This window comes from Rhinoderma darwinii, chromosome 5 (assembly GCF_050947455.1).
Source record: "Rhinoderma darwinii isolate aRhiDar2 chromosome 5, aRhiDar2.hap1, whole genome shotgun sequence".
Lineage (NCBI taxonomy): Eukaryota > Metazoa > Chordata > Amphibia > Anura > Rhinodermatidae > Rhinoderma > Rhinoderma darwinii.
In genome coordinates this window covers 117,371,910-117,396,290 of record NC_134691.1, presented here as the reverse complement: position 1 = coordinate 117,396,290, position 24,381 = coordinate 117,371,910, and the positions used below count along the sequence as shown (strand labels likewise).

At 40.6% G+C, this 24,381-nt stretch overlaps 2 protein-coding genes across 6 annotated transcripts in view; one reads left to right on the top strand and one right to left on the bottom strand.

The window, feature by feature from the left end:
* MPPE1 (metallophosphoesterase 1) overlaps positions 1 to 7,255 on the top strand; it is an 86,067-nt gene extending 78,812 nt beyond the window's left edge. For both annotated transcript variants that reach the window (XM_075826438.1, XM_075826439.1), the window contains one exon: positions 5,868 to 7,255. In XM_075826438.1, coding sequence (XP_075682553.1) covers positions 5,868 to 6,041 — 174 coding nt within the window. In that variant the 3' untranslated portion in view covers positions 6,042 to 7,255. The remainder of the gene's footprint in view (positions 1 to 5,867) is intronic.
* Positions 7,256 to 8,176: 921 nt separating this feature from the next.
* GNAL (G protein subunit alpha L) overlaps positions 8,177 to 24,381 on the bottom strand; it is a 314,748-nt gene continuing 298,543 nt past the window's right edge. For all 4 annotated transcript variants that reach the window (XM_075826433.1, XM_075826436.1, XM_075826435.1 and 1 more), the window contains 6 exons: positions 24,163 to 24,236; positions 20,910 to 20,968; positions 19,125 to 19,245; positions 14,716 to 14,846; positions 13,782 to 13,849; positions 8,177 to 11,915 (listed from right to left, as the gene is read on the bottom strand). In XM_075826433.1, coding sequence (XP_075682548.1) covers positions 11,769 to 11,915; positions 13,782 to 13,849; positions 14,716 to 14,846; positions 19,125 to 19,245; positions 20,910 to 20,968; positions 24,163 to 24,236 — 600 coding nt within the window. In that variant the 3' untranslated portion in view covers positions 8,177 to 11,768. The remainder of the gene's footprint in view (positions 11,916 to 13,781; positions 13,850 to 14,715; positions 14,847 to 19,124; positions 19,246 to 20,909; positions 20,969 to 24,162; positions 24,237 to 24,381) is intronic.

Sequence of the window (24,381 nt, the reverse complement as noted above, 5' to 3'; positions counted from 1 at the left end):
CAACTCAATATCTATTGCCCAGATTCTGCAGTTTTTAGAAATAACCAACATGTGGTCCTAGTGTCCTAATTGACAAACACAGGCCTCAGAAGCAAAGGGGCACCTAGTGGATTTTGGGGCCTCCTTTTTTTTAGGAATATATTTTAGGCACCATTTCAGGTTTGAAGAGGTCTTGTGGTACCTAAACATTCGAAAACCCCCCAAAAGTGACCCCATTTTGGAAACTACGCCCCTCAAGGCATTTTTCTAGGGGTATAGTTAGCATTTTGACGCCACAGTTTTTTTGCAGAATTTAGTGGAATTAGTTTGTGAAGATGAAAATCACCTTTTTTTTCTGTGGAAAATAGAATTTTTCATTTTTAAGAGGAATAAAGGAGAAAAAGCACCCCAACATTTGTAAAGCAATTTCTCCCGATTACGGCAATACCCCATATGTGATCATAAACTGATGTTTGGACCCACAGCAGGGCTCAGGAGGGAAGGAGCGCAGATTTTGCTGGATTGGTTTTCAGTGCCATGTCGGGTTTGCAACGCCCCGGAGGGACCAAAACAGTGGAAACACCCCAAAAGTGACCCCATTTTGGAATCTACACCCCTCAAGGAATTTTTCTAGGGATAAAGTGAGCATTTTGAACCCACAGGATCTTTTTTTAGAGCCAAGGTGACCAAAAAACAGCGATTTTGGCGCTTTAAATTCTTTATTTCTTACAGCGTTCACCGTGCGCAATAAATTACGTTTTACTTCATACTGCCAATCGGTACGATTACGGCGATGCCATATGTGTGTAGTTTTTTTTCAAGTTTTGCAGCGTTTGCACAATAAAATTAAGTTTCTATAAAATAATTTATTTTCTGAAACACCCTATTCTGAGCCAAAACGTTTTTATTTTTTCGTCAAAAAAGCTGTGGGATGTCTTGTTTTTTGCGGGACGGGTTGTAGTTTTTATTGGTACTATTTTGGGGTAAGTGCGTCTTTTTGTTCACTTTATATTCTGTATCTTGGGAGGGGTGGTGACCAAAAAATAGCGACGCTGACACTGTTTTCCGTTTATTTTGTTTGCGGCGTTCACCGTGCGGGAAAAATAACATTATAGTTTCATCGTTTCGGTCGTTACAAACACGGTGATACCAAATATGTGTACTTTTTTTTTTAACGTTTTCATTTTTTCCCTATAATAAATGACTTCTTATAGGAAAATAAAAACGTATTTTTACACTTTTATGAAACATTTTTATCAACTTTTTGTTTTTTAAACTTTTTACACTTTTTTTTTTACCTGCAGCTCTGATCGCTGCTAGAATACATTACACTACCTAGGTAGAGTAACGTATTCCAACTGTCAGTCACTCTTGAAAGTAAGGGAGGATTTACACGAGCGTGTGAGTTTTGTGTGCGCAAAAAACGCTGCGTTTTGCGCGCGCAAAAGGCACTTAACCGCTACCTGTGTCGTCCCCGTATGATGCGCGGCTGCATGATTTTCATGCAGCCGCCATCATTATGACACTGTATGTTTGTAAACAGAAAAGCATGTGGTGCTTTTCTGTTTTCAATCATACTTACTGCTGTTGCGCGAATCACGCTAGTCCCACGGAAGTGCTTCCGTGTGGTGCGTGTGATTTTCACGCACCCATTGACTACAACGGGTGCGTGATGCGCAAAAATATAGGACATGTCGAGCGTTTCATGCAGCGGACACGATGCGCGAAAATCACGGACTGTCTGCACGGCCTTATAGGTCAGTGCGACGCACGTGAAAATCACGCGAGTTGCACGGACATAAAACACGTTTGTGTAAATCCTCCCTAAGTCTGGTCCTCATAGGCTTCCATACATGGCAGACCTGAAGGCCGTTGCCTGGCCTCCGGATGCCATCACAAGCATCAGCAGCCCCCACAATTGCATGGGGCTGCTGATGTGCTACAAACCCCCTAAATGTGGTGATCGCAATCGAGCACCACATTTATCGGGTTAATTGACGAAATCAGCGGCGATGAGCCGCTGATCGGCAACACTGGAGTGTCAGCTGTCGGGGAGAGCTGATATCCCAGTTCCCGATGCACACCTTGTCGCTGACAGTGTGCATCGGGAACGGACACTATGACTTCCTGTCACTCCGACAGGAAGCCTACCAGGACCAGCCGAAGGTTGGTCCTGATGGGCCTCCATCCATGGCAGACACGGAAGCCATTGTTTGGCTTCCGTTTGCCATACTAACTATCGGCAAACCCAGCGATTTCGGACAGGGGTAGGCCGATATGCTAGAAACCCCTAAAATTCGGCGAATGCAACCGATCGCCGAATTTAAGGGGTTAATTCGACTAAATCAGCGGCAAAGGACCGCTGGCCGGCAAGAGTGGAGTGTCAGCAGTCGGCAACAGCTGACCTCCCGGTTCCCACTGTCGCCGACAGTGTGCACCGGAAACAACTCAGTAACTGTACATCCTCGTGCGGGAAGTAACCTCCCGCAACGACGTACAGTTACTTACTTGTGCGGGTAGGGGTTAAATGGATGCTTATGCTGGAAATTTGGAGGGCTGTATATAAAATTGCTGACCCTTTGAGAAAAGATGCTTTAGCGCAAAACTTAGAACCTATTTACGGTTATAGCGATTAGCCCATCAAATAAAATATTTGAATGCTTAAACAACTTTACTATTTACACCAGCTAGTTATCATTATTACACACACAATACAGTGTAAATGTTTTAACCAGTTGTGGACCCCCATAGACTATAAATGTCTCGGGGGTGGGGTGTGTGTTTGTCTGCACTTAAAGAGGCTCTGTCACCAGATTTTCAAATCCCTATCTCCTATTGCAGGTGATCGGCGCTGCAATGTAGATAACAGTAACGTTTTTCTTTTTAAAAAAACGAGCATTTTTGGCCAAGTTATGACCATTTTTATATTTATGCAAATGAGGCTTTCTTATGGACAACTGGGCGTTTTTAATCTTATTTCCAACTGGGCGTGTATTGTGTTCGTTACATCTGGGTGTGTTTACTTGTTTTACTAGCTGGGCGTGTATTGTGTGTGTACATCTGGGCGTTTTTACTTCTTTTACTAGCTGGGCGTTAGGAATGGGAGTGTATGATGCTGACAAATCAGCATCATCCACTTCTCATCGTTACCACCCAGCTTCTGGCAGTGCACAGACACACAGCGTGTCCTCGCTCGTCCGACACGATGAAGTTCCTGTGGGAGGAAGTGAGTGACGTCACAGCGTGATCTCGCGAGGACACGCTGTGTGTCTGTGCAATGCCAGAAGCTGGGTGGTAACGATGAGCCCATGAAAAACGCCTCCAAAAACATCCCAAGAAGTGTCCTGCACTTGACAGTGACGCGTAAAATAAAGGCTCGTGGGAACAGAACATCGTAATTCCCATTGAAAGCAATAGGCAATGTTTGTAGGCGTATTAGGGGCGTTTTTTCAGGCGTAAAATGCCCGAATTACGTCTGAAAACACTGCATGTGAACATACCCTAAGGGTATGTTCCCACGACCTGTTTTCGGCCCTAAAAATCGGAAGCAGAACGCCTCCAAACATCTGCCCATTGATTTCAATGGGAAAACCGCGTTCTGTTCCGACGGAGCGTTCTTCGCTGCGTTTTTTACGAAAAAGTGCAGGTCACTTCTTGGGACATTTTTCATTGACTCTAGCGAAAAGTGAGTGGCTTAAAAAAATGTCTCAAAATAAGGAGGTGTTTTCCCTTGAAAAAAACTGATTTTCAGACGTTTTTGCTCACTGCGTGTGAACATACCCGAAGTGTAACCTGGCGTGTGGTGTTCAGTGTGGTCTCCACTTGTGATCGTTGGGACAGTCTGAAAAATTGAATAACTAATTAAATAACAATTAGTTACCAGGGATGAAGAGTAATAGAAAAAGATATTTTTAGAAAAAAGTGTTTTTTCTATCTGTAGGGCTACATTCACACGAGCGTGACAGATTTACATGTCCAAATCTGTCCGTGTGCGTTTTGCAAGTGTCATGTGTTTTTCACGCACTCGCAAGCACTATTTCTTTTTCAATGTAATTGATGCGTAAACCACTGAAAGCAGTCTGTGGTTTTCACGCCCCATCGGCTTCAATTTGTTTCAACGGACCGCACAGACGAGATTCACGCTAGTGTGAATGAGCCCTTGCATGGCTACTTTGGCTGCGACACAGGTCTCCCGGCCAAGGATCGCCATGTCCTGTAGCCTACAGGACAGTCGTTATGGTAGCGGTAGTTTTACTTGTAGGTAGGCTGCGGGACAAAGCTATCTTTAGCTGGATCGATCTGTGTCGCCATGTAGCAGATCAATAGATAGAAAAATGTAGTTATTGAAAAATATTTTTATTAAAAAGATAGATGAGAATATTCTTTATTTGTATGACACAAATCCACGTTTGTATAGATCAAGAATATTCTAATATCTTAATATATCTAAATGCAGATTTTTTGTGTGTCATACAAATGATTTATTATTGCGCACCATTTATTGTAAGCTCCGCCTAAGAAATGCACATACATATTTGGCATCGCTGAAGTTGGCAAATGTGTTCAGGTGTGTTTACCCAGTGGCATGCACCAGATGTCAAAAACAAAATCACCTAAATTCACACGCTCACTTTTTTGTTCTTCCTTGCATATTTATAAAAAAAAAAGTTAAATATATCATTTTTTTTTTTACACATTATGTAAGCCCTATATGTTCTGAGAGGAAAAAAAAAGACCAAATACATGTAGGTTGGAATAGTAATAGAACAATTTGCTTTTCAACTTGCACACAGCTAAAACTTGAAAATGTGCCTGGTCAAGAAGCATCTGGTCGGAAAATAGTTAGGAGTAAAGTATGTAAAAAGTGACTTTGCGTTTTGCTGTTACATCATTGCCCGTGCTGGAAATTATAGGGATTCTTCAACCTTTTTATGGACGGCTATGCACTCATCACTCTAGAACACCAAGGAATCCCTTACCTCCTGGAATGATCAAAGAGCACACAGTCCTCTCCTGGGCTACACTGCCTTTAAAGGGGTATTACAGTTTTCACAAATAAAGCGGATTACGTAATGAGAAAAATATAATATAAAATTACATTAGAAATATATATATAACTGTTTTCAAGATCTCTTCTTCCAGGTGTTTTTTTTTGTGTCCTGGTCATGTGATGATTACACAAGCGCAGTGTTTGCTACAGGATAGAGCTCTGATAACTTGATTGTAATCATCTGAGTACTTGTGTGATCATTACATGACCAGAATGTTTTTACCTACTAGGGTTAAGCAAAGGGTCCTATTAAATGACAGCAAGCAGAGATTTTTCATCTGTGAGAAATTTGTACAGGAAGTATATTGGAAAATTGAATAACTTTTTATCACACAATGGTTCAATTGCTGAAACCATGATAACCCTTTAAAATGGCATCATTTCTATGAGCATGCACATTTCAGTAGGTGATGAGTGGTTCATCTTTGCATTAGTATTAATGTTCTGTATCGTGTACCTTCAAAAACACCAGCACGAGCTGCTTCAATATGTAAGGGTGGCCAGATTGTTTACATATTTACATTATCTTTCCAGTTACCAAACGTTAACCTTAAAATGTCCCCACTTTGCCCGTTTGTCCTAGTGTTTTCATGTGGCATTGCAGTCTTACATAGCATATCTATTATGTGCTTATTTTTCTTGCTTGGGTTGACATTTCTTGGCTATGGTCTTATCATGCGAAGGCCGTAAACAAGATGTGGAGGGAACCGCGGCATTGGCAGCACAGAATTCAAATGTCATTTTTAGTCGGTGGCTGTTGGAGGTTATTTTTAGTTGTTGAATTTTACCTTTACTTGCAGGATATTATATATTGAATTCCGTTCTTCCTTTTTTGCAGGGGTTGATAACACCCGAAGACTTTTCCCTTGAAAAATGCTTCCTTCCAACAGAGAACACGGTCCTCTACATCTATGGTGTGGCGGGTGCGCTCCTCTGTCTCTGGACACTAATTTACTTGTTGTCACTGAATTTTTTTAAATCATTTGACACCACAAAACAAAAGCCTGTGTAAGGGTGGATTCACACACAGCAGATTGTGTTGCAGACATTTTTGACTGAAAATGAGTTCCATTCATGTGAATAGGGTTGTTTCTGCACGTGGATTTCTGCAATCCCATTCACATGAATAGAAGTGATTTTAAGTCACAGAAATTTCTGCAACAAAATCGGCCACGTATGAATCCACCCTTTAATAGATTAGTCTGCATTCCATCATGGGCCCATAGCTGTCTTTTCTCTACAATAGACCAGTGCATTTTACAAATATATATTTATTAAATGATGTACCTGTACAATATGTGACTGTTACCTATAAATTAAAGAAAGAAAATGCCTTTATTGATGTAATAGCCATATCACCTGCAGTACAGCCAGCATCTGCCCGTGTGGTGGGATTTTCAGATCATCCGATGGACACTCTTTCCGTCTTCAGTGCTGAAGCCAACGTGAAGATCTACGCTCACTGTCATAGTTCCATTTTTGCCAAATAAATGTGGTTGTTGATTTTTATCGTGTATATTAAAAGGATATGTACACCTTTTTTAAAGCTTTTTTTTTAAAATAAAAATGTGCATCAGTGTGATTGATGCAACTTTAAAAATAACTTTTAATAAAATGTAATTACTTTTTAAAATACCTGTTATCAATCACATCTAAGTAATGAACTTAGATGTGATTGATAACAGCGGGTGCACGCAGGATTGAGCAGTCACTGAACCCGTCAGTGCCGCTGACCTGATGGATTAATCTTTCACAACACGATACTGCTGCTCTGTATAGAGGATACAAAGCTACTGTATCTGAAAAAGTAAAAATAATTTTTAATAAAATAATTACAAAATTGCACCAATAACACTGATACACTTTTTTTTTTTAGGGGCTGTTCACATTCGCGTTGTTTCAGTTTAGGGGTTCTGTTGGAGCTTTCCGTTGGGGGAACCCCTCAACGGAAAGGCAAATGGAAACCATAGTTTCCATTTGAATCACCATTGATCTCAATAGTGACGGATACTTTGAAATCTTTCACAACGGCGACAAACAAACAATTAGCAGTTTTTTGTTTTTTACGGAGTTCCTCAATAGAAACCAACGCTGACGCGGACACAGCCTTATTAAAATACCCAGACCTTTTTCAAAGGTGTACATAGCCTTTAAATCTGGTAATTTAGTCAGTCTAAATAAACAAGCAAGTCTTTACAAATAAAAACAAAAATAATCTTCCTGTAATTACTTGTGTTGCTAATAAGCAGTCCTAGCTTTTTAGGGGGGGGTTTAGCTGGGGTCACGTGAAATTACATCTAGATTATAATAATTATGTTTATAATATCATTCCCATATGGTGCCATATATAAAAGTGATATGTCAAAAAGATTATGCGACAGACGTCATCGCAAATATTATTGGCCATTATGGTGAGAATTTATAAAACTAGCATTACATACGCGACAGTCTTAATCTCAAGAATGTTTGGGTCAAATGCACCTAATTTATTAAGAGGCAGGCCTCTTACTAAACCAGGCGCATCTCTGGCCATCTGCCAGCTCGCAGATTTCACTTTCTGAGGCACAGAGATTTGCGTCATAATTGTCCCAAACCATTTTCTAAGCCACAACTCTTTTTAATAAACTTATTGAGAGAAGCGTAAAAGTTTTTAAAAAATTGCGCAAAACTAGCATGTGCCAAAATTAGCTATTTTTACTTTTGCCTGCCGTTAAATATTTAATAAATCCCCTGTGACTTAGATGATTTTGTGCATTTTCTAAATTTTCTTTAGCGTCCACCATGTAAAATATTGCATGACACTTCCCACTACATATGTGGATAGGAAGATGGAATTCAACAAATCTGAAGTGATGTCGCCTAGAAAGACTTAACCGCTGATATTGCAACAGTATCTTTAGACATTGTACATGTTATCTCTGACAAAGATAATCTAGACTCGCATACAGAAAACACCTAAGTATAAAATATAAAGCAGAGTAGTAGTTACTAAAAAGGACATGCCTTATTGCTACAGCAGTTCTTGCTGTATATATATATATATATCGTTTTGTACCACAACTTCTTTAGAGAACATTTGCATAAATTATTCAAGTTTGAGAAATATATTCACACATATCAATTCTATAATATTTAAAATAAACCAGCTTTCTAATGTGTCTCTTTATTAAAAGAGAAATTAAAATGTCATCTTGTAATTTATCAGGCTAGACAAAGATTTCAACCTTTTTGTTACCCCTCCTCCACACCATCATCATCATCATCATCATCATGTTACCACTTCACACAATAACAGCCACTGCTGCTGTGATAAAGGTAGGAAAAGCTTTACCCAGTGCTGCCATAGTATCTCTTCCTTGAAACATTCACAGTATCCGTGTGGCAATTATGTGAATGCTAGATCCATGTTGCAAAAAATGGTCAAAAGGTTTTCTAAAAGAAATCTTTTAACATTTTAAATAAATCCTTGGTTTCCACGGACACACAGCTAGGCTGCAATTATGAACAGAGAAATGGATTCCAATATTTTTTGTTTTAAAGCTGAGACTCTCCACTTCCTCCAGCGCCTGCACATAAAAACAGAAGGAAACAAACAAAAAAAAAGGCATGTTTGCTGCAACAACTGGTCATTGTAGGACCTTATTTGTAAAGGTAAGTGGTTAATTTGCATAATTTATATATTTTTTTGTTTTCTTTTTTTTGTACTAAAGAGCATTTCCTTTTTATATAAACCAGAAAAAATCTAAGTTCTACAGATAGTTCCTACCCGCAGTCACAGCTGCAGGCAAGTTTTGACATCAAGCTGTACAGCGCAATCAAAAACATACTTACATCTTAGCTCATTTTACAGGTACAGCCATAATCAAGGCACAAAGATCTTCTACAAGTATTATTTTTTTTCAATAAAGTTGTACAAAATAATATTACATTTTACATCTGTACATTATAATAAACCAGCAGTTAAACAAAATCAAAAAGAAAAAAAAAAAAAATCTATATAGAGAACTAACGCCCAGTAATGATCTAAGGCTAAAAAGATCATCTGTGGACAGAACGTATAATATCAGTGAGGGTGGTAATTTGTTTTTTCTTTTTTTAGTATATCTTTTTTTTTTTTTTCTTCTCTTTTCTGCCTTGACGTGAGAGGCTGAAAGCAGCTGCAGTTTGAATGCCTGAGGTGTGCAGAAACACTTAGCCACAATATACCATAAAAAATAAAAAGGTAAAAAATTGCTTGACTTTGCCTCTTCATTACCTAGTTTATGTACTGTCCCAGAAACATTCTTTAAACTCCTCAGTGTCACAAAAGGCCTGCAGCCCACTGCGCTGCAATTTTGTACAAGCCCCCCCCTTCACCTGAAGGCGCAAAGAGCAGAGGTCACTTTACCAGTTGACCTGCAACTCAACAAATGCTAATTTGTGACATTAATAAATATTTCTGGTGCTGCTACATTGTGTAATTCTTCGACAGTTTTTTTTTTTGTTTTTTTTTTAACCTGATACAAAGTGCATTATTTCATTTTCATCAAGTACTCTTCAGTGTCATGTTAAAGAAAAAAAAGGTATAATAAAGTAAACCCACACAGGGATAAGTCTGAGCATAGTGCCATCTAAACGATGGGTATCATTTGCAAGGGCCATTGCCCATAAGAAATTAAAAACTAAAAAATGCTAAAAGAACAGAGGTAGCCTAAGGCTTAGTGGAATGGTATTAAACCTTTCTTGTTCAGATAGCCATTTAAAGAGCATCTGCCATCATCTTTTTGCAACCCTTACGGAGGACAGCATAAGATAGTGGCAGAGACGCTGACTTCAGCGTTATAACTGCTATGTGTAGGTGGTTTGTACTTTTTGTAAAACTTACTTTTCTAATGTCACATTTTCCTCCATATGCACAGTAATCAGGAGGAAACGGCCAATCAGCAGTGAAAGGACGAGGTTATCTTTACCGCATAAATACGCAAATCACTTACAGCGCAATGCGAGCACTGCACTGATTAATATGCACGTTTTATAAAAAGTACACCTCGCCTACACATAGCACTTAAAACCTTTAAATCAGTGCCTCTGCCACTTTCTTATGCTGCCCTCAGTGAGGGCAGCAAAAAAGGGGGCGACAGAAAAGCTTTAAAGCACAGCTACTGTTCAAAAAAAATAGCTTTGTCTCTTCTCTGTAAAAGAAGGCAGACTCTTCGTCAGTCAAATTAAAGTCAGCGCTCCCATCCTTACCCCAGAGGGGCGACTGAATCCTTCCTGTCTCTAAAATATGTGTGTGTGTGTGTGTGTGTGTGTGTGTGTGTGTGTGTGTGTGTGTGTGTGTGTGTGTGTGTGTGTGTGTGTGTGTGTGTGTACACATACATTATATATATATACATACACACACATACACAAATACATATATATACACATACATTATATATGTATTTATCATATATATTTATTTCTATCTATATATATATATATATATATATATATATATATATTTTTTATATCAACAATTATTAACGAACTTTAGAAAGGTGCAGTCTGTGACTAATATATATATATATATATATATATATATATATATATATATATATATATATATATACACACATACATATATACATATACACATATATATTGATATTGCCTCTCAGGACAGCTCATCTTTAGATAATCTCTGCCTTTTCAGTCTGGGGTATTCCACAGACCACTATGTAACAGTTTTCTAAGTAATCAGGAGTGTGTAGAGGGATTGCAAGTCCTTCTGATTTGAGACTAAAATGTTTTCCTGTCAAATCCACCCTTCAAACTGGCCCGCAAACTTATTGTAGACTCGATGGCAGCACAATCTGGTGGATATTGCTCATAAAGACACGCAGCTCCATCTTTGCTTTACAGCACAAACGTTACAGGGACCACATTCCATTCTACAATGTATTCACACTTAAGTGTTCCCATTTTGTGAAGTGAAATGATTGTCAACTAGCCTATTAGTTCACTAGAACCACCCCAGAGAAATTAAGCATGTGGCGTGGCGTGGCGTGCTGTTCTGCAGTTGTGTCACCAGATCCTAGTGAACCAATAGCATAATTATCAGTTCAGTCCACAAAATGTGTGCTGCGACTACTTACTTTATAGGCACATCTTAAAAACATACCAGTATTGCAGTATTCAGTAGAACTGTGCCCAGATTTCATAATGTGGCCACCTTATGAACATTAGTCCCTTTTAGAAGGAAGGAGATATGAGAAGCAACTGCCCATTGCATGCGCAGCCTAATAGGAAGACGCGTGCAGGAATTCTTCAGATGGCAAAGCTGCAGAATTGACAGTGGCGGGCACTACATTTGTGAAGTTAGAACTGGGGGCTACTTTACGATCCTGCCTTTTACAAAGGTGGCTGCACAGGTGAGAAGTGCTAATTTACATGATTAGATACATGATTTGCAAAAGCTCAAGTCTATGCTCTGATAAAAGGCCAATAGGTTTCCTAGTTAGGGGAGTGAGCAGCACTGGTTTAGTGGAATGATTAAAAAAACAAAGTGTGAAACAAAACAAGGACAGAAAACGCCCTCTCATAAAACAGAAAGTTGGAAAAAAAAATCGTCGCTGAACAAAAATACCAAAATAAAAAAGGTAGAAGCCTAGAAAAAGTGCACTGTGGGGATGTTCCACCCTGTGTGGAGAAGTACAGAGGAAAGAGACAGAAAATAGTAGCAAAGTATTTAAAACCACAGGCTCCACGGTGAGAACGATTACAAGAGTTCATATTGGCGGAGGTGCATTCTCTGGATGATATCTCGACAGTCATTGAAAACTCTGCGAATGTTCTCCGTGTCTACGGCACAGGTAAAATGAGGGTAGCAGTAATGTCTTCCATCGCCACTTGCCGTGCTTATCCTCTGCAAAAACAAAGGACTATTTTTTAGATAAAGTTAGGTCAATTCATTTTTATTTTCAAGAACACAGCTGTATATTAAAAAGTTCTGATCGCAAAGCTCTACAGAATAAAATAAAGGATATTATTTCTTGAAAAAGGACAGGTTCACTGAACCAAGCAGTAGAAGTGTCCCAATATGCTCAGGCATGTGATCAATGATATATACAGCACCTTTCTGAGGCTTTTTCATGCTGGAAGCTGCTTTTCTCAGTCAGTGGGAGGGTCAGCTTCTTGTCTGCCTGTTTCTAAGCCTGTACAAGCTCTAATATAGAATGAATAGGATCTCTTTACGCACGTACTCCCACTGGCCTCCCTCTTTGATACAATGTTTTAGTAGGAAGATTTATTGTCTCTCTAATGGATGAATTAAACTTTGCTGGATGGGTAGAATACAGGACTGCAGGTCCTGTGACAGGTACTTCACTCATCTTGCATCAGGATTGGATGCAATATGACCGACAAGGGAGAAGGCTGCTATGTACAGTGCTTGAGAGACAACGGTGTGTAGTATGACCAAGTGTACCAGAAGAGATGTGGGAATAATCTAGTCATTGATATGTAAAGCACTTAATTACTAGCATGGCCTAACTGCAGTGTACTTGGCCTATGATTCTTCACAACTGAATAGCTGCAATGTGGCCGTAGTGTGGGGACAGTATGCTGTGAACAATAATAATTAGCTTCCCTGGGTCTGAACATGCGGAGAACTCAGAAGTTACAATACGGCTGGATTCACACGAGGTCATTACGTCCGTAATGGACGGAACGTATTTCGGCCGCAAGTCCCAGACCGGACACACTGCAGGGAGCCGGGCTCCTAGCATCATAGTTATGTACGATGCTAGGAGTCACTGCCTCGCTGCCGGACAACTGTCCCATACTGTAATCATGTTTTCAGTACGGGTCAGTAGTTCCACGGAGAGGCAGGGACTTCTAGCATCGTACATAACTATGATGCTAGGAGCCCGGCTCCCTGCAGTGTGTTCGGTCCGGGACTTGCGGCCGAAATACGTTTCGTCCTTTATGGACCGAACATGCTCGTGTGAATCCAGCCGTAGGGTTGTTTTGAGAGGTGTGACCAGAATAAAAGGTGGAGCTGTGGAGGGGATATCTGAAATGCTTCCGTGATTGCGGTAGCCAGAAATTATTTTTTCAGTAAGCTGGACACACCTGTTACATATAAATATAATTGATCTAAAACGCAGACCGTATGGTAGTTCCACCTGACCGTTTGGTATAAATTTCTTGACCTATAGGAATATATGTATTGTAAGATAATTACAACTAAAATTCTGTAACGGTTTGTTTTCATCACCCACTGACAAGGAATCCATTAGAACAGGTAATGAGGGCAAAGGAAGCAATATCTGTCTTGTATTATATCCACAAAATAAAGAGCACGGAAGCAGCACTCAAAAAAAAAGTGAGGAATTTAATCACCAAACAAATGCAACATTTCACCTCCTCAATAGGGGTGTTTTTGTTGCATTTGTTTGGTGAATAAATTCCTCCTCCTTTTTGAGTGCTGCTTCCGTGCTCTTCATTTTGTGGATATTCATCAAATAAGGAGAAGTCACTCATTATTTGTGAAGCATAGCACCGACCACTGTTGGTTCATTGCCACAGTGCTGCTCCTTCTTTGGTTTATTTTTGTCTTGCATTATATGTATCCAACTACCGGTATATCCACTTTTGTTTGGATAAATATTTTACACATGGATTACGTATTATATATAGGATATAATAGAATTTACAACGAGTAACGCTCTCTGTGATTTTAGTTTAATACAAGAACATGAGAGTTTGAGAAATTACTAAAATCACTTACTAAAAATTCATCTCTGATGAAAAACTTGGCCCTCGTAACTTTGGGATCTTCTCCGGCATCTGGTGTTGCTGTACAAAGGATTGACAATTAAGTAGAATATATGCAGAAAAATGCAAATCTCATAAAGCAAAATAAAACGTTAACGCTAATTTCCAGTGATGTTAGCGGGACTATGCGACTTTGTTGGGAAGCCTTGTAAAGATTATATGGGTCTGTTTCAATCGTGTCTGATTGGGGTTACTGATATATCTCGTGATGGTATGCATCCTGACAGCATTAGGTAAGGGCCTGTTCACATCACCGTTCACTTTCCGTTCCGGGGTTCCGTCGGAGGTTTCCGTCACTAATTGTTTCCGTTCGTCATCATTCCGGCAGGTTTCCAGGTTTGTTTTATTAAATACATGCATTCCCCATGAAATGATAATTCTTGAGCATCTTTTCTCACAATTCTGCGTTGTGCCGTTCCTGTTACCAATTCCCTTGCTAATTGGTGTGTCCCTACACAACCTGGCATTGTTCGCACCGATTGGACAGTGTCGGTGTGTAAGGACACAATTCCAACTGGTAACACCCAGTTGTCAATTTATTCATAAATTGACAGGAGGGATAACAGAAGAACGTCAATACGCAGAGTTCTAGGAAAAGATGGTTCAGAATTGTTATTTCATGAAGAATACAAGTATTTACTAAAACAAACATGTCAGGAGAGCGGACAGGTACTCTTAAAGCATGTTCTAAAATGTTCCAATCCACCTTATTTATGTGCGACTTATTAGGTTACAATTAGGGTAATAAGATACAGACAGCCTGTGAGAAGATCTTCTGTCCCCATGACAATGCCTGCTTCCGTGGTCCCGCATTATTATAGGACAGCAGAGCTTTACACAGCCAGCCTGTAAATGTAATCTCTATTAAAAGTGCCTTTTTTTCTTACCATCGTCGGGTACAGTGTAGCGCACATATTCTGGGAAGTAATCTTCTATTTTTGATTTCCCTGCCAAGACTTTTTCAGCCAGCATATCTTGTTTGTTCAAAAATAAAATGACAGATATAGTCCGTAACCACCTGTTGATGGATAAGACATATTCATAAGGGAGGGTAAGCACATCTGCACTGAGGCCTTAACTGAAGAAGACTCTTAAAAACGTGAACAATAAAAAGAACACAACGCAGCAATACACCCATCAGAATGACAAGTTTATTCCCAGTTACAACAGAGACCCCTATCAAGGTGTGACACGGTCGTATCTTAGGCCTCATGCACACTTCCATCACCGTTTTCACACCCGTTTCTCACGTATCCGTCTGTCCGTTTTGGTATCCGTGTCCGTTCCGAACGGACGATGTGCTTCCGTTTCGCTTCCGTGTTTCCGTAAAGAAAATTGAAGGTATTGAACTTTATTTGAACTCGTCACATGTCCCAGTCTGTGAACTTTGGTACACCCTGCCGTTACTAGGACAATGGATCCGTCAAAAACGGACGGCACACGGAAGCCTTCCGTGTGCTGTTCATTTTTTGTCTGGACCCATTGACTTCTATGGGCCCCACCCCATGGTCACGGAATCACTGACCAAAGTTGGACATGCTCTACTTTTGACGTAACGGAGCAACGGATCCTTTAAAATAACTGAAGTGTGCATGGGCCCATTGAAATGAATGGGTTCAGGGTGCCATCAGTGACAAAAACGGATAGCACCCTGAAGGAAAAGACTGAAGTGGGCATGAGGCCTAAAACACATGTATTACAAAAACCTCCATACATGTTATAGGAGAACTTCACAATCTTAGGCATGATTTCACATCTTTGGATCGTTGGTACTTGTAATGAAGGAGGTAACAAGTGTCAGGGCCACAACACGGCTAATTTCTGGAGTAAAGACAATGAACTCTAGGAATTAGCCAGAGTGGCCATGAATTTTTATTGTATCCTGGATGTACTGGACCATGGGTTGTAGAAGTGCTTCGGTGCTGTCACTAAAAGAAGATGTAGCGTCACCTTTAACACCTAAGCCTGGTCGCGGCAACTTCATAAAATGGCCAATACAAATCTCCTCATCTGGATTGAGGGATCATAGTGAGGTGAATAAAAGGACAACCACCTATTAATCTTCCTGGTCCTTCACCTTTATTACATCACTGTCCATTCACAAACCTCATCTGCCTAATGAACTGGTGGGCAACTCTGGAAACCCAAACTAAGAACAAAGGGTATAAAAATTGGACTTGGAAAAGGGCTCACATCCGTCCGTGTGCCGCGCAGAAAAATCACGTGCAGCACACGGACCCATTGATTTCAATGGGGCCGTTCACACATGCAGGAGTTTTCACACAGCGAGTGTCCATTGCGTAAAACTCACTGCATGTCCTATATTGGTGCGTTTTTCACGCACCTATCGCCCATTGAAGTAATTGGGTGCGTGAAAATCGTGTGCTGTGCGTGATTTACGCATTAATTCAATTGCATGCCACTCGCAACGCACAGATGCAATAACGCAACACATACGGACCAGATTCACGTGAGTTTTTCACGCTTGTGTGAATGTAGCCGAAGGCCTGATTCACACGGTCGTGTTAAACGCCCATTGAAACAGCGGCCATCCCACGGACCTATGTAATTCAATGTGGCCGTTCACACAGCTGTTTCAATGGACCATGTGAATAGTCCGTGGGAAAATAGGACATGTCCGTGATTTTCGTGCATCACGTATCCCCCCATAGACTCTCAACTACGGGGGATGCGAGACCTCGTGTCCCGCAGCGCTGGGCACGGATGCACCTCGGACGTTAATAACTGCAGTTTTTCATGTCCGAGATGCGCAGCGTTCATGTGAATCAGGCCTAAGTCTGCAGGTCTGTTATTTCTCCATTTTGTTTTTATAACGGTTTCACAAGTTCTTGTCATTTTATCTTTTTTTTTTTTTATGTTTGTAAACCCTGTACTTTTTATATTAAAGCTGAAAACTTGACCAAGTTTAGTAGTCTTGTATACTCTAAAGAATCCACTGCCATTCTTGGTGTACACACACACACACACACACACACACACACACACGGGTTATGTACCTCTATTGGCCCACAACAGTGTTGTATCTGGTGTGTGGACGGTGTTGGGGTGTGATTTATGCTCCATTTGCAACCTTAGTGAAAGGCGAGTGCAAGAGTGAGTGGAAATAGATTACCCTAAGGGTATGTGCACACGATAACTGCATTTACGTCTGAAATTATGGAGCTGTTTTCAGGAGAAAACAGCTCCTGCATTTCAGACATAATTGCTCGTACTCGCGTTTTGCGTGGCGTCCATTACGGACGTAATTTGGAGCTGTTCTTCATTGGATTCAATGAAAAACGGCTCCAATTACGTCCCAAGTAAGTGTCCTGCACTTCTTTGACGAGGCTGTTATTTTACGCGCCGTCTTTTGACAGCGACGCGTAAAATGACAGGTCGGCGGCACAGTACATCGGCAAACCCATTGAAATGAATGGGCAGATGTTTGCCGACGTATTGGAGCCGTGTTTTCAGGCGTAATTCGAGGCGTAAAATGCCTCCATTACGCCTGAAAATAGGTCGTGTGATCCCAGCCTTACAGTCGCACCCATGTCACGTGCTGGGAAGGCGAGTATGTCACAGGGCTATAAGTCTTCAGCTAGGTTAATTTCCAGTATAATTTATCTTTCGATTTATCTTTAGAAATGGTGTTGATAAAAGCCGCTATATCTTACAGAGTTAGGCCTCATGCACACGACCGTATTTTTTCCCACCCGTAAATACTGGCGTAAATACGGGTTCGGTGTCACACGTATTCCACCCGTTTTGCACCAGTATTTACGAACCCGTGCCCGTAAATATGGGTCCAGTGTCACACATATTCCACCCGTATTTACGAGCACGTTTTTGGCGGCAAAATAGCACTGCACTAATCGGCAGCCCCTTCTCTCTATCAGTGCAGGATAGAGAGAAGGGACAGCCCTTTCTGTAATAAAAGTTAAAGAAATTCATACTTACCCGGCCGTTGTCTTGGTGACGCGTCCCTCTCTTCACATCCAGCCCGACATCCCTGGATGACGCGGCAGTCCATGTGACCGCTGCAGCCTGTGATTGACCTGTGATTGGCTGCAGCGGTCACATGGCCTGAAACGTCATCCAGGACGTCGGCCCGGATGTCGAGAGGGACGCGTCACCAAGGCAACGGGCGGGAGACCGGACTGGAGGAAGCAGGAAGTTGTCGGTAAGTATGAACGTCTTTTATTTTTTACAGGTTTATACTGATCGGTAGTCACTGTCCAGGGTGCTGAAAGAGTTACTGCCGATCAGTTAACTCTTTCAGCTCCCTGGACAGTGACTATTTACTGACGTCGCTTAGCAACGCTGCCGTAATGACGGGTGCACACATGTAGCCACCCGTCATTACGAGAGCTCCATAGACTTCTATGGACTGTCCGTGCCGTTATTACGGCCTGAAATAGGACATGTTCTATCTTTTTCAACGGCACGGGCACCTTCCCGTGAGAAAACGGGAAAGCACCCGTCGCCAATAGAAGTCTATGAGCCCGTTATTACGGGTCGTGATTACGACCCGTAATAACGGGAGTTTTTACGGTCGTGTGCATGAGGCCTTAGGTTGCTTTCTATTTTTAACAGGTTTTTAGATCTCTGCCGCCACCATGTGGCTAACAAAGATTGTAACTAAGCGTATAAGAGACAGTTACAGGACCGTGTTCTATTTTCCTAGTGAGTATTGTAACTTTTAGCGGAGACTGTAGAAATAGTGAACACACAGGGAGAATTATTTCACATGTGAGAGTAAAGATATGTTCACATTTGCGTATTGTCCTCCATTCATAACGGAAGTCACAACACTGTGCCCGTTCTGTCATTCGACTTATACCTCCCGATGCCCTCCTATCAAATTTGACAAAATCTGTGACGAAAACTCAGAACAAGATTTTTGGGAGAGGTCGGTAACAAACCAATATGGTCACCATTACATCTCCCACATGGATTGTAACCCAGTTCTCCTAGGATCTGATACACATAGCACATGATTTCTCTTTGCAGGTCCGGTATATGTAGAGCCAAGAATGGAATCCACTCTCTTCCTAAGCTCTAACTATACAGCTCCTGCATGGAGAAGTAAAGAACAAAAAAACTCATCGGATTAGGTTTTCTGTTCTTTTCAATTCAGAAAGATCTTTTTAACTTTCTAGAGTTACTAGTATAGCCATTATTTCACTTTATTAGAACAAGGCCTCATCTGCTGTGTTCACATATATATGAGCGGTCACCACCCAGAATAACGATAGGAGATAGATTAAACATTATCCAAACGTGGCCAGAACTGTACCTGTTATTCCAGATACTTTTGAACAGGTCCAGTGCTTCTCGTAGTCGGTTTGTGTTATTGTCTTCCCGAATGACCATGTTGTAACTGCTACTCGCAACTACAAAAATGATAGCCGTGACATCTAGAACAGAGAAGTAAGCGGTGGGTAAACGCCTGGCACAACACATACATCCAGCAGAACAATTCTAGTTTGAGTGAAGGAGTTAAATTTGTCTTCCTGTTCCAGGCTGAGCTTCTCTAGTGACACTGTATTCTGTGCCGGGGCCGCTCATGGCCAAACTTAATTTCTCACTTTGACTTTATCCATTGGCTATTGTTTTCCAGACTTTTATATCGATCCTTATACACTGGATAGGTTCTCCTAACTAGATACGACTCCTATATCTATTTAATCCCCTTTTTTTTTGCAATATTTTTTAGTGACTACTTATTGATGCTATTTAGCTAATATATTTTTCACTATAGGGGGGCCACTATCTTGCTGTGCAATACAATGGTCTACTGATAGTTGGTGTCTGGGTGCTAGCTCTTATTGTTGACATTGGTCCAAGGGGCCTTTTGGGCATAATCATTTTTTGCATTTTGGGATACATGCTGAATATGGTTTCATCAGGTATTAGTCCTAAACACTCCATAACTGGTATTCTCTGGGATATATATATATATGAGTATGTGTGTATATATATATATATATATATATATATATGTTTTTATTAATTTTTATTTCATTCTGATTAGTTCCTTGACTGTTCTCTATATCTTTGGGCTCATTTTCCATCTTTGTGGTCCCATTAGAGTTCTTCTCCATATTTTATAAATATGGTTATGTATTGATGTACTATTTCTCAATAAAATGTAATTTTCGTATTTTCGTATGCCTATTGTCTGTGGTTAATCCTGCTGTTTTTGGTGGTTCATAGTGACACGTGACAGGGCTGTTGGCAGTCACAAAAAAAACCTCACCCAAATAAATTATGATGTTCTTTTTTAAGATGGTGATTTTCCGGCTTTGGGGGCATCTGGGGCCCATACACACCGTGACAGTGAACTATGGCCCAGTAGTTGGACTAAAACAATAAAACACCCTAAGCTATCAAGGGCAGAATATTGATCCTAGCATTTTGAATCATAGGTCTCAGCTTTCATTCATCGTATTTCTAGGTGAAGTTATCACTTGCCTTTCATTGTAATCCTGCCTGTTATGATAATGAAATGACTGCTGAGAATTGATCTCTACAGAACAGGAAGTGTCAGTCTATTGTCAAGGCCCTATTACACCGGCCAATTTTGGCCTGGGCAGTGAACGCCAATCAACGAGACAGCTCGTTGATCGACGCTTGTTTTCTCCTGTCACAAGGAGCTATGTACGGGGGCGAGCGGTCGTTACTCCAATCACTCGTCCCCATACATTATTATCATGTTACACAGGGAGATGTGCTGCCGACAACTAGAATATTTACTTTTCTAAAATGATATAATCAGCAGAAGAATGAGCATTTGCTCATTTATCTGCTGATCGCTGCCCTGTTTACACAGGGCAATTATCGTCAACGAGCGTTCTATGAACGATCTTTTGCCAGATAATCATTTCTTAGAGCAGTAACTTGTCACAAGGGTAGTAGGCCTGAAAGCGTCATTCCATTTACAGTGTATTTGTGCATCAATACTCTGGGGTTCGGGTGCCAATTTTAAGGTATATTCCATGCCAGAAGTTTGCACAGCTGGCACTGCTTGATGAACTTGTTGGAACAGGAAAATTATAAGATGGAGGAAATAGCCACTTACCATTAAAACATTGGATCCATTTTCTTCTTTCATCTCTTTGTCCTCCTACATCAAACATGCTGTTGGAAAGACAAAAATAACATCCTGTCAACACAAGTGATTCAGGAGAACACTGTATGATGAGGTGGACGCTCCCTGGATCAGGGCCCTTACCAGGGTCCCCTGATCATAATTGGGCAGTGACTAATACTAGTGGGAAGAGCTGCCTTTGAAGTCCCATAATAATTTAACATGAAACATGCTAGAAATGAGATCAGCCGATCAACATATGTAGATGAAATCATTCCATCTAACTGGAAAACTCCACACATTTCCTTTCCCCGCACATGGCCTGCCGACAGTAGTGCAAGCAGACATATATGACATCAGCTGCAGTTGTGCAAAACTATTATGAATAATCAATGAAGTCTGGAGCATGAGAAGCCAGTGCTCGGTTTCTTCTGCAGTTCTACTGGTTTAGGGTCTATTCACACCATAATGTTAAATGTTTCAGTTTGGCACACACATCAGAAAAATCTCCAGAAATGTGCCGAACTTAAACCACCGCGAAATACAACTGAATACCATACGCGGTCATGTGTAGAAAAAAAATATATAAATTATATGTATATATGTAGCGCAGTATAGGAAAGCGCAGGAGGTTGCGCTTTCCTACACAGTATAAAAAAAACGAAAAAGGTACACCAACGTATCTGCTTGGCAGATGCCAATGGAACACTCTCTTGGCATTCGTTAGGTCTCTAGGGGTCTACGGACCCATTCTGCGTAAACGCCATGTTTTCCGGCGCATACGCTGAATGTACACACCAAATGTGGTGTGATTGGACAGTTGAAATGACATTCCGATAGCACAGAATCCATGGCAGAAATCTGAGGTGGACGCTGATCCGCACGCCAATTAGCTGTGTGAACGTTATTTTATTATTTAAACACTGGTATTTCTACCATCCACAGTCATGTTTTTTTCTCTCTTTTTTTTTTTTACACAAATTATAAATGGACATCATCATCAAAACAAAGGAATTAATAACATGTAACTAATCCATACACGTTATATGCTCCGGCATTACATCTACTCAAGTGTAATACCAATTCCACTATTTGTTGCTCATAGCTGTACCACAACTTCTGAGTGAAAGCCACAGCAAAAGTGTCAAAACCAATTTCAGTACATGCCAATTTGTAGGGGCTTCGATCTCACCCGTTTAAACCCTCAGATGTGGCGCTCAATAGCGTGCGCCGCATTTGAGTGGTTTTGGAGAGAAGGAGGGAGCTCCCTCTCATCCCACCGGCACCGGCAATAAAATCGCCGAGTGTCTGTGTCTCCAATGGCAGCCGGGGGCCTAATAAAGGCCCCCAGGTCTGCCTGCAGTGAATGCCTGCTAGGCACTCATAGTATACCGATTGACAACGATGAGCGCCTCACGTGTCAGCCGCAATAGTATAAATACTCCGCATTATCTGTATATAGATAACCTGTACATTAAACAGAATCATGGCCTAGCAGATGCCTGTGCGTTTTAAACGGACAGGCAGTAATACACTGCAATACAAAAGTATTGCAGTGTATTATAAAATAAAAACCCACTTCTATTCCCCCCCCAAAAAAAGTTAATAAAAGTTAATCAGTAAATTCTATGTAACCTAAAATGGTGCTATTAAAAAATACAACTTGTCCCGCAAAAAACAAGACATTATACAGCTATGTCGACGCAAAAATAAGAAAGTTATAGCTCTTGGAATGCGACAATGGAAAAACATAAAAAATAGCTTGGTCATTAAGGTGTTAAAAACGCATTGTTTTCAGAGTGCAAATGAGACTTAAAGGCTATGTACACCTTTGAAATAAACGGTTTTATTTAAAAAAAAAAATAAAAAAAAAATGGATTCGTGCAACTTTCTAAATACTTTTTATGAAAAAATATTTTTAACTTTTTGAGATACAGCTACTTTGTATTCTGTATACAGAGCAGCTGTATTGTGAACGAAGACCTGAATATGTCAAGTCTGCGGGACTGACTGGTTCAGTGTCAGCAGGTTCTGCGGATCTCTGACACACAGGATCCACCTGTAAATCGATCAGCGCTAAGTTATGAACTTCGATGTTATCAGTAACCGCTCGATCCTGCGTGTCACAAAACATGCAGGACCCGCTGTCACTGAACCAGTCAGTCCCGTGGACCTGATCGATACAAATTTCAGCTGCTCTGTGTAGGGGATACAAAGAAGCTGTATCTCAAAAAGCAAAAATCATTTTTATTAAAAAGTTGTACCAATCACAATGATAGACAAATTTATTTAAAAAAAAAAAAAAAAAAAGATTTCAAAGGTTTACATAGCCTTTAATGAATCCCCTTCATTACAATGTAACTTCTGGCAGGTATTTTTTTTCTAGAGTTAAAGTACCTGTAATGTTATACAAGTTTGTATAGATGTGTTAGTATAGAGAATAGAAGTATATTCTCAATACATATTTATTACCTTATTCCTATAGTTTTTTCTGCCGGTGTCCCTTCTTCCACATATCTCCTTGTATAAGCTGCTGTTAGGCTTTGGTCACATCTGCGTCGGGGTTCCGTCAGACCGTTCCGTCAGGGGAACCCATGAACGGAAACAAAATGGAAACCATAGCTTTCCATGTGCATTACCATTGATTTCAATGGTAATGCTTCCATTGCTAATGGTTTCCGTTTGTCTCTGTTCTGTGTAAACGTGCGCGATTCCGATGCTACCTTGTAATATATAAGCACAGCAAGCCACTAGGGGTCGCTGTGAGTAATATACTAGCAACTTGGAGGCGGTGAGAAACATGAAAGACAGGCGCAGGAACTGCTGGACTCTCATTGGTTGAGCGGACATGCGCGTTCACAAGCAGACACGCTCGGCAGTATGGGAACAGCGGAGGGCAGTTAGTTCCCTTAGTTTTTATCATTAGGAAGTGACCGGCCATTCACAGAGCCAGCCATAGAAGAATGGATAGGAAGAAGTTACAAATACCATTTGTACATCTTTTTTTATTGTCTTTAAATTTTGTAGTAGTTTTTTTTTTTTTTTTTAAGTATCGTTGGGGGGGACACTTAAAAAAAACGCAGTAAAATTTCATTTGAGAGCCGACCTTATGGAGTTTGATGTAGATAAAAGCCTAACTCCACACGTAAAAGTTTTCCAGCCCATGCTCGTTGTATTTATGACAGAATATGAACTCAAAATTTAAAAAAAAAAAAAAAAGAAAAAAAATCGTTGTTCTACTTACTGAAAATTTACTTTGTCTACTTGAAATCGCGTTTCAAAAATCCCTGATGTCAAAACTCTGCATCGTAATAAATCCTGAAACACAAGAACATTTGTTACACATCAATTTATGGCAGTCGCGTGTATAGACATTCACACATGGTTTGATTTCGTGAAGGGATGCGCCACCTTAACAAGTAAGTTCTTTCCAGTACAGTAAACACTTGTGACCTATGACTAA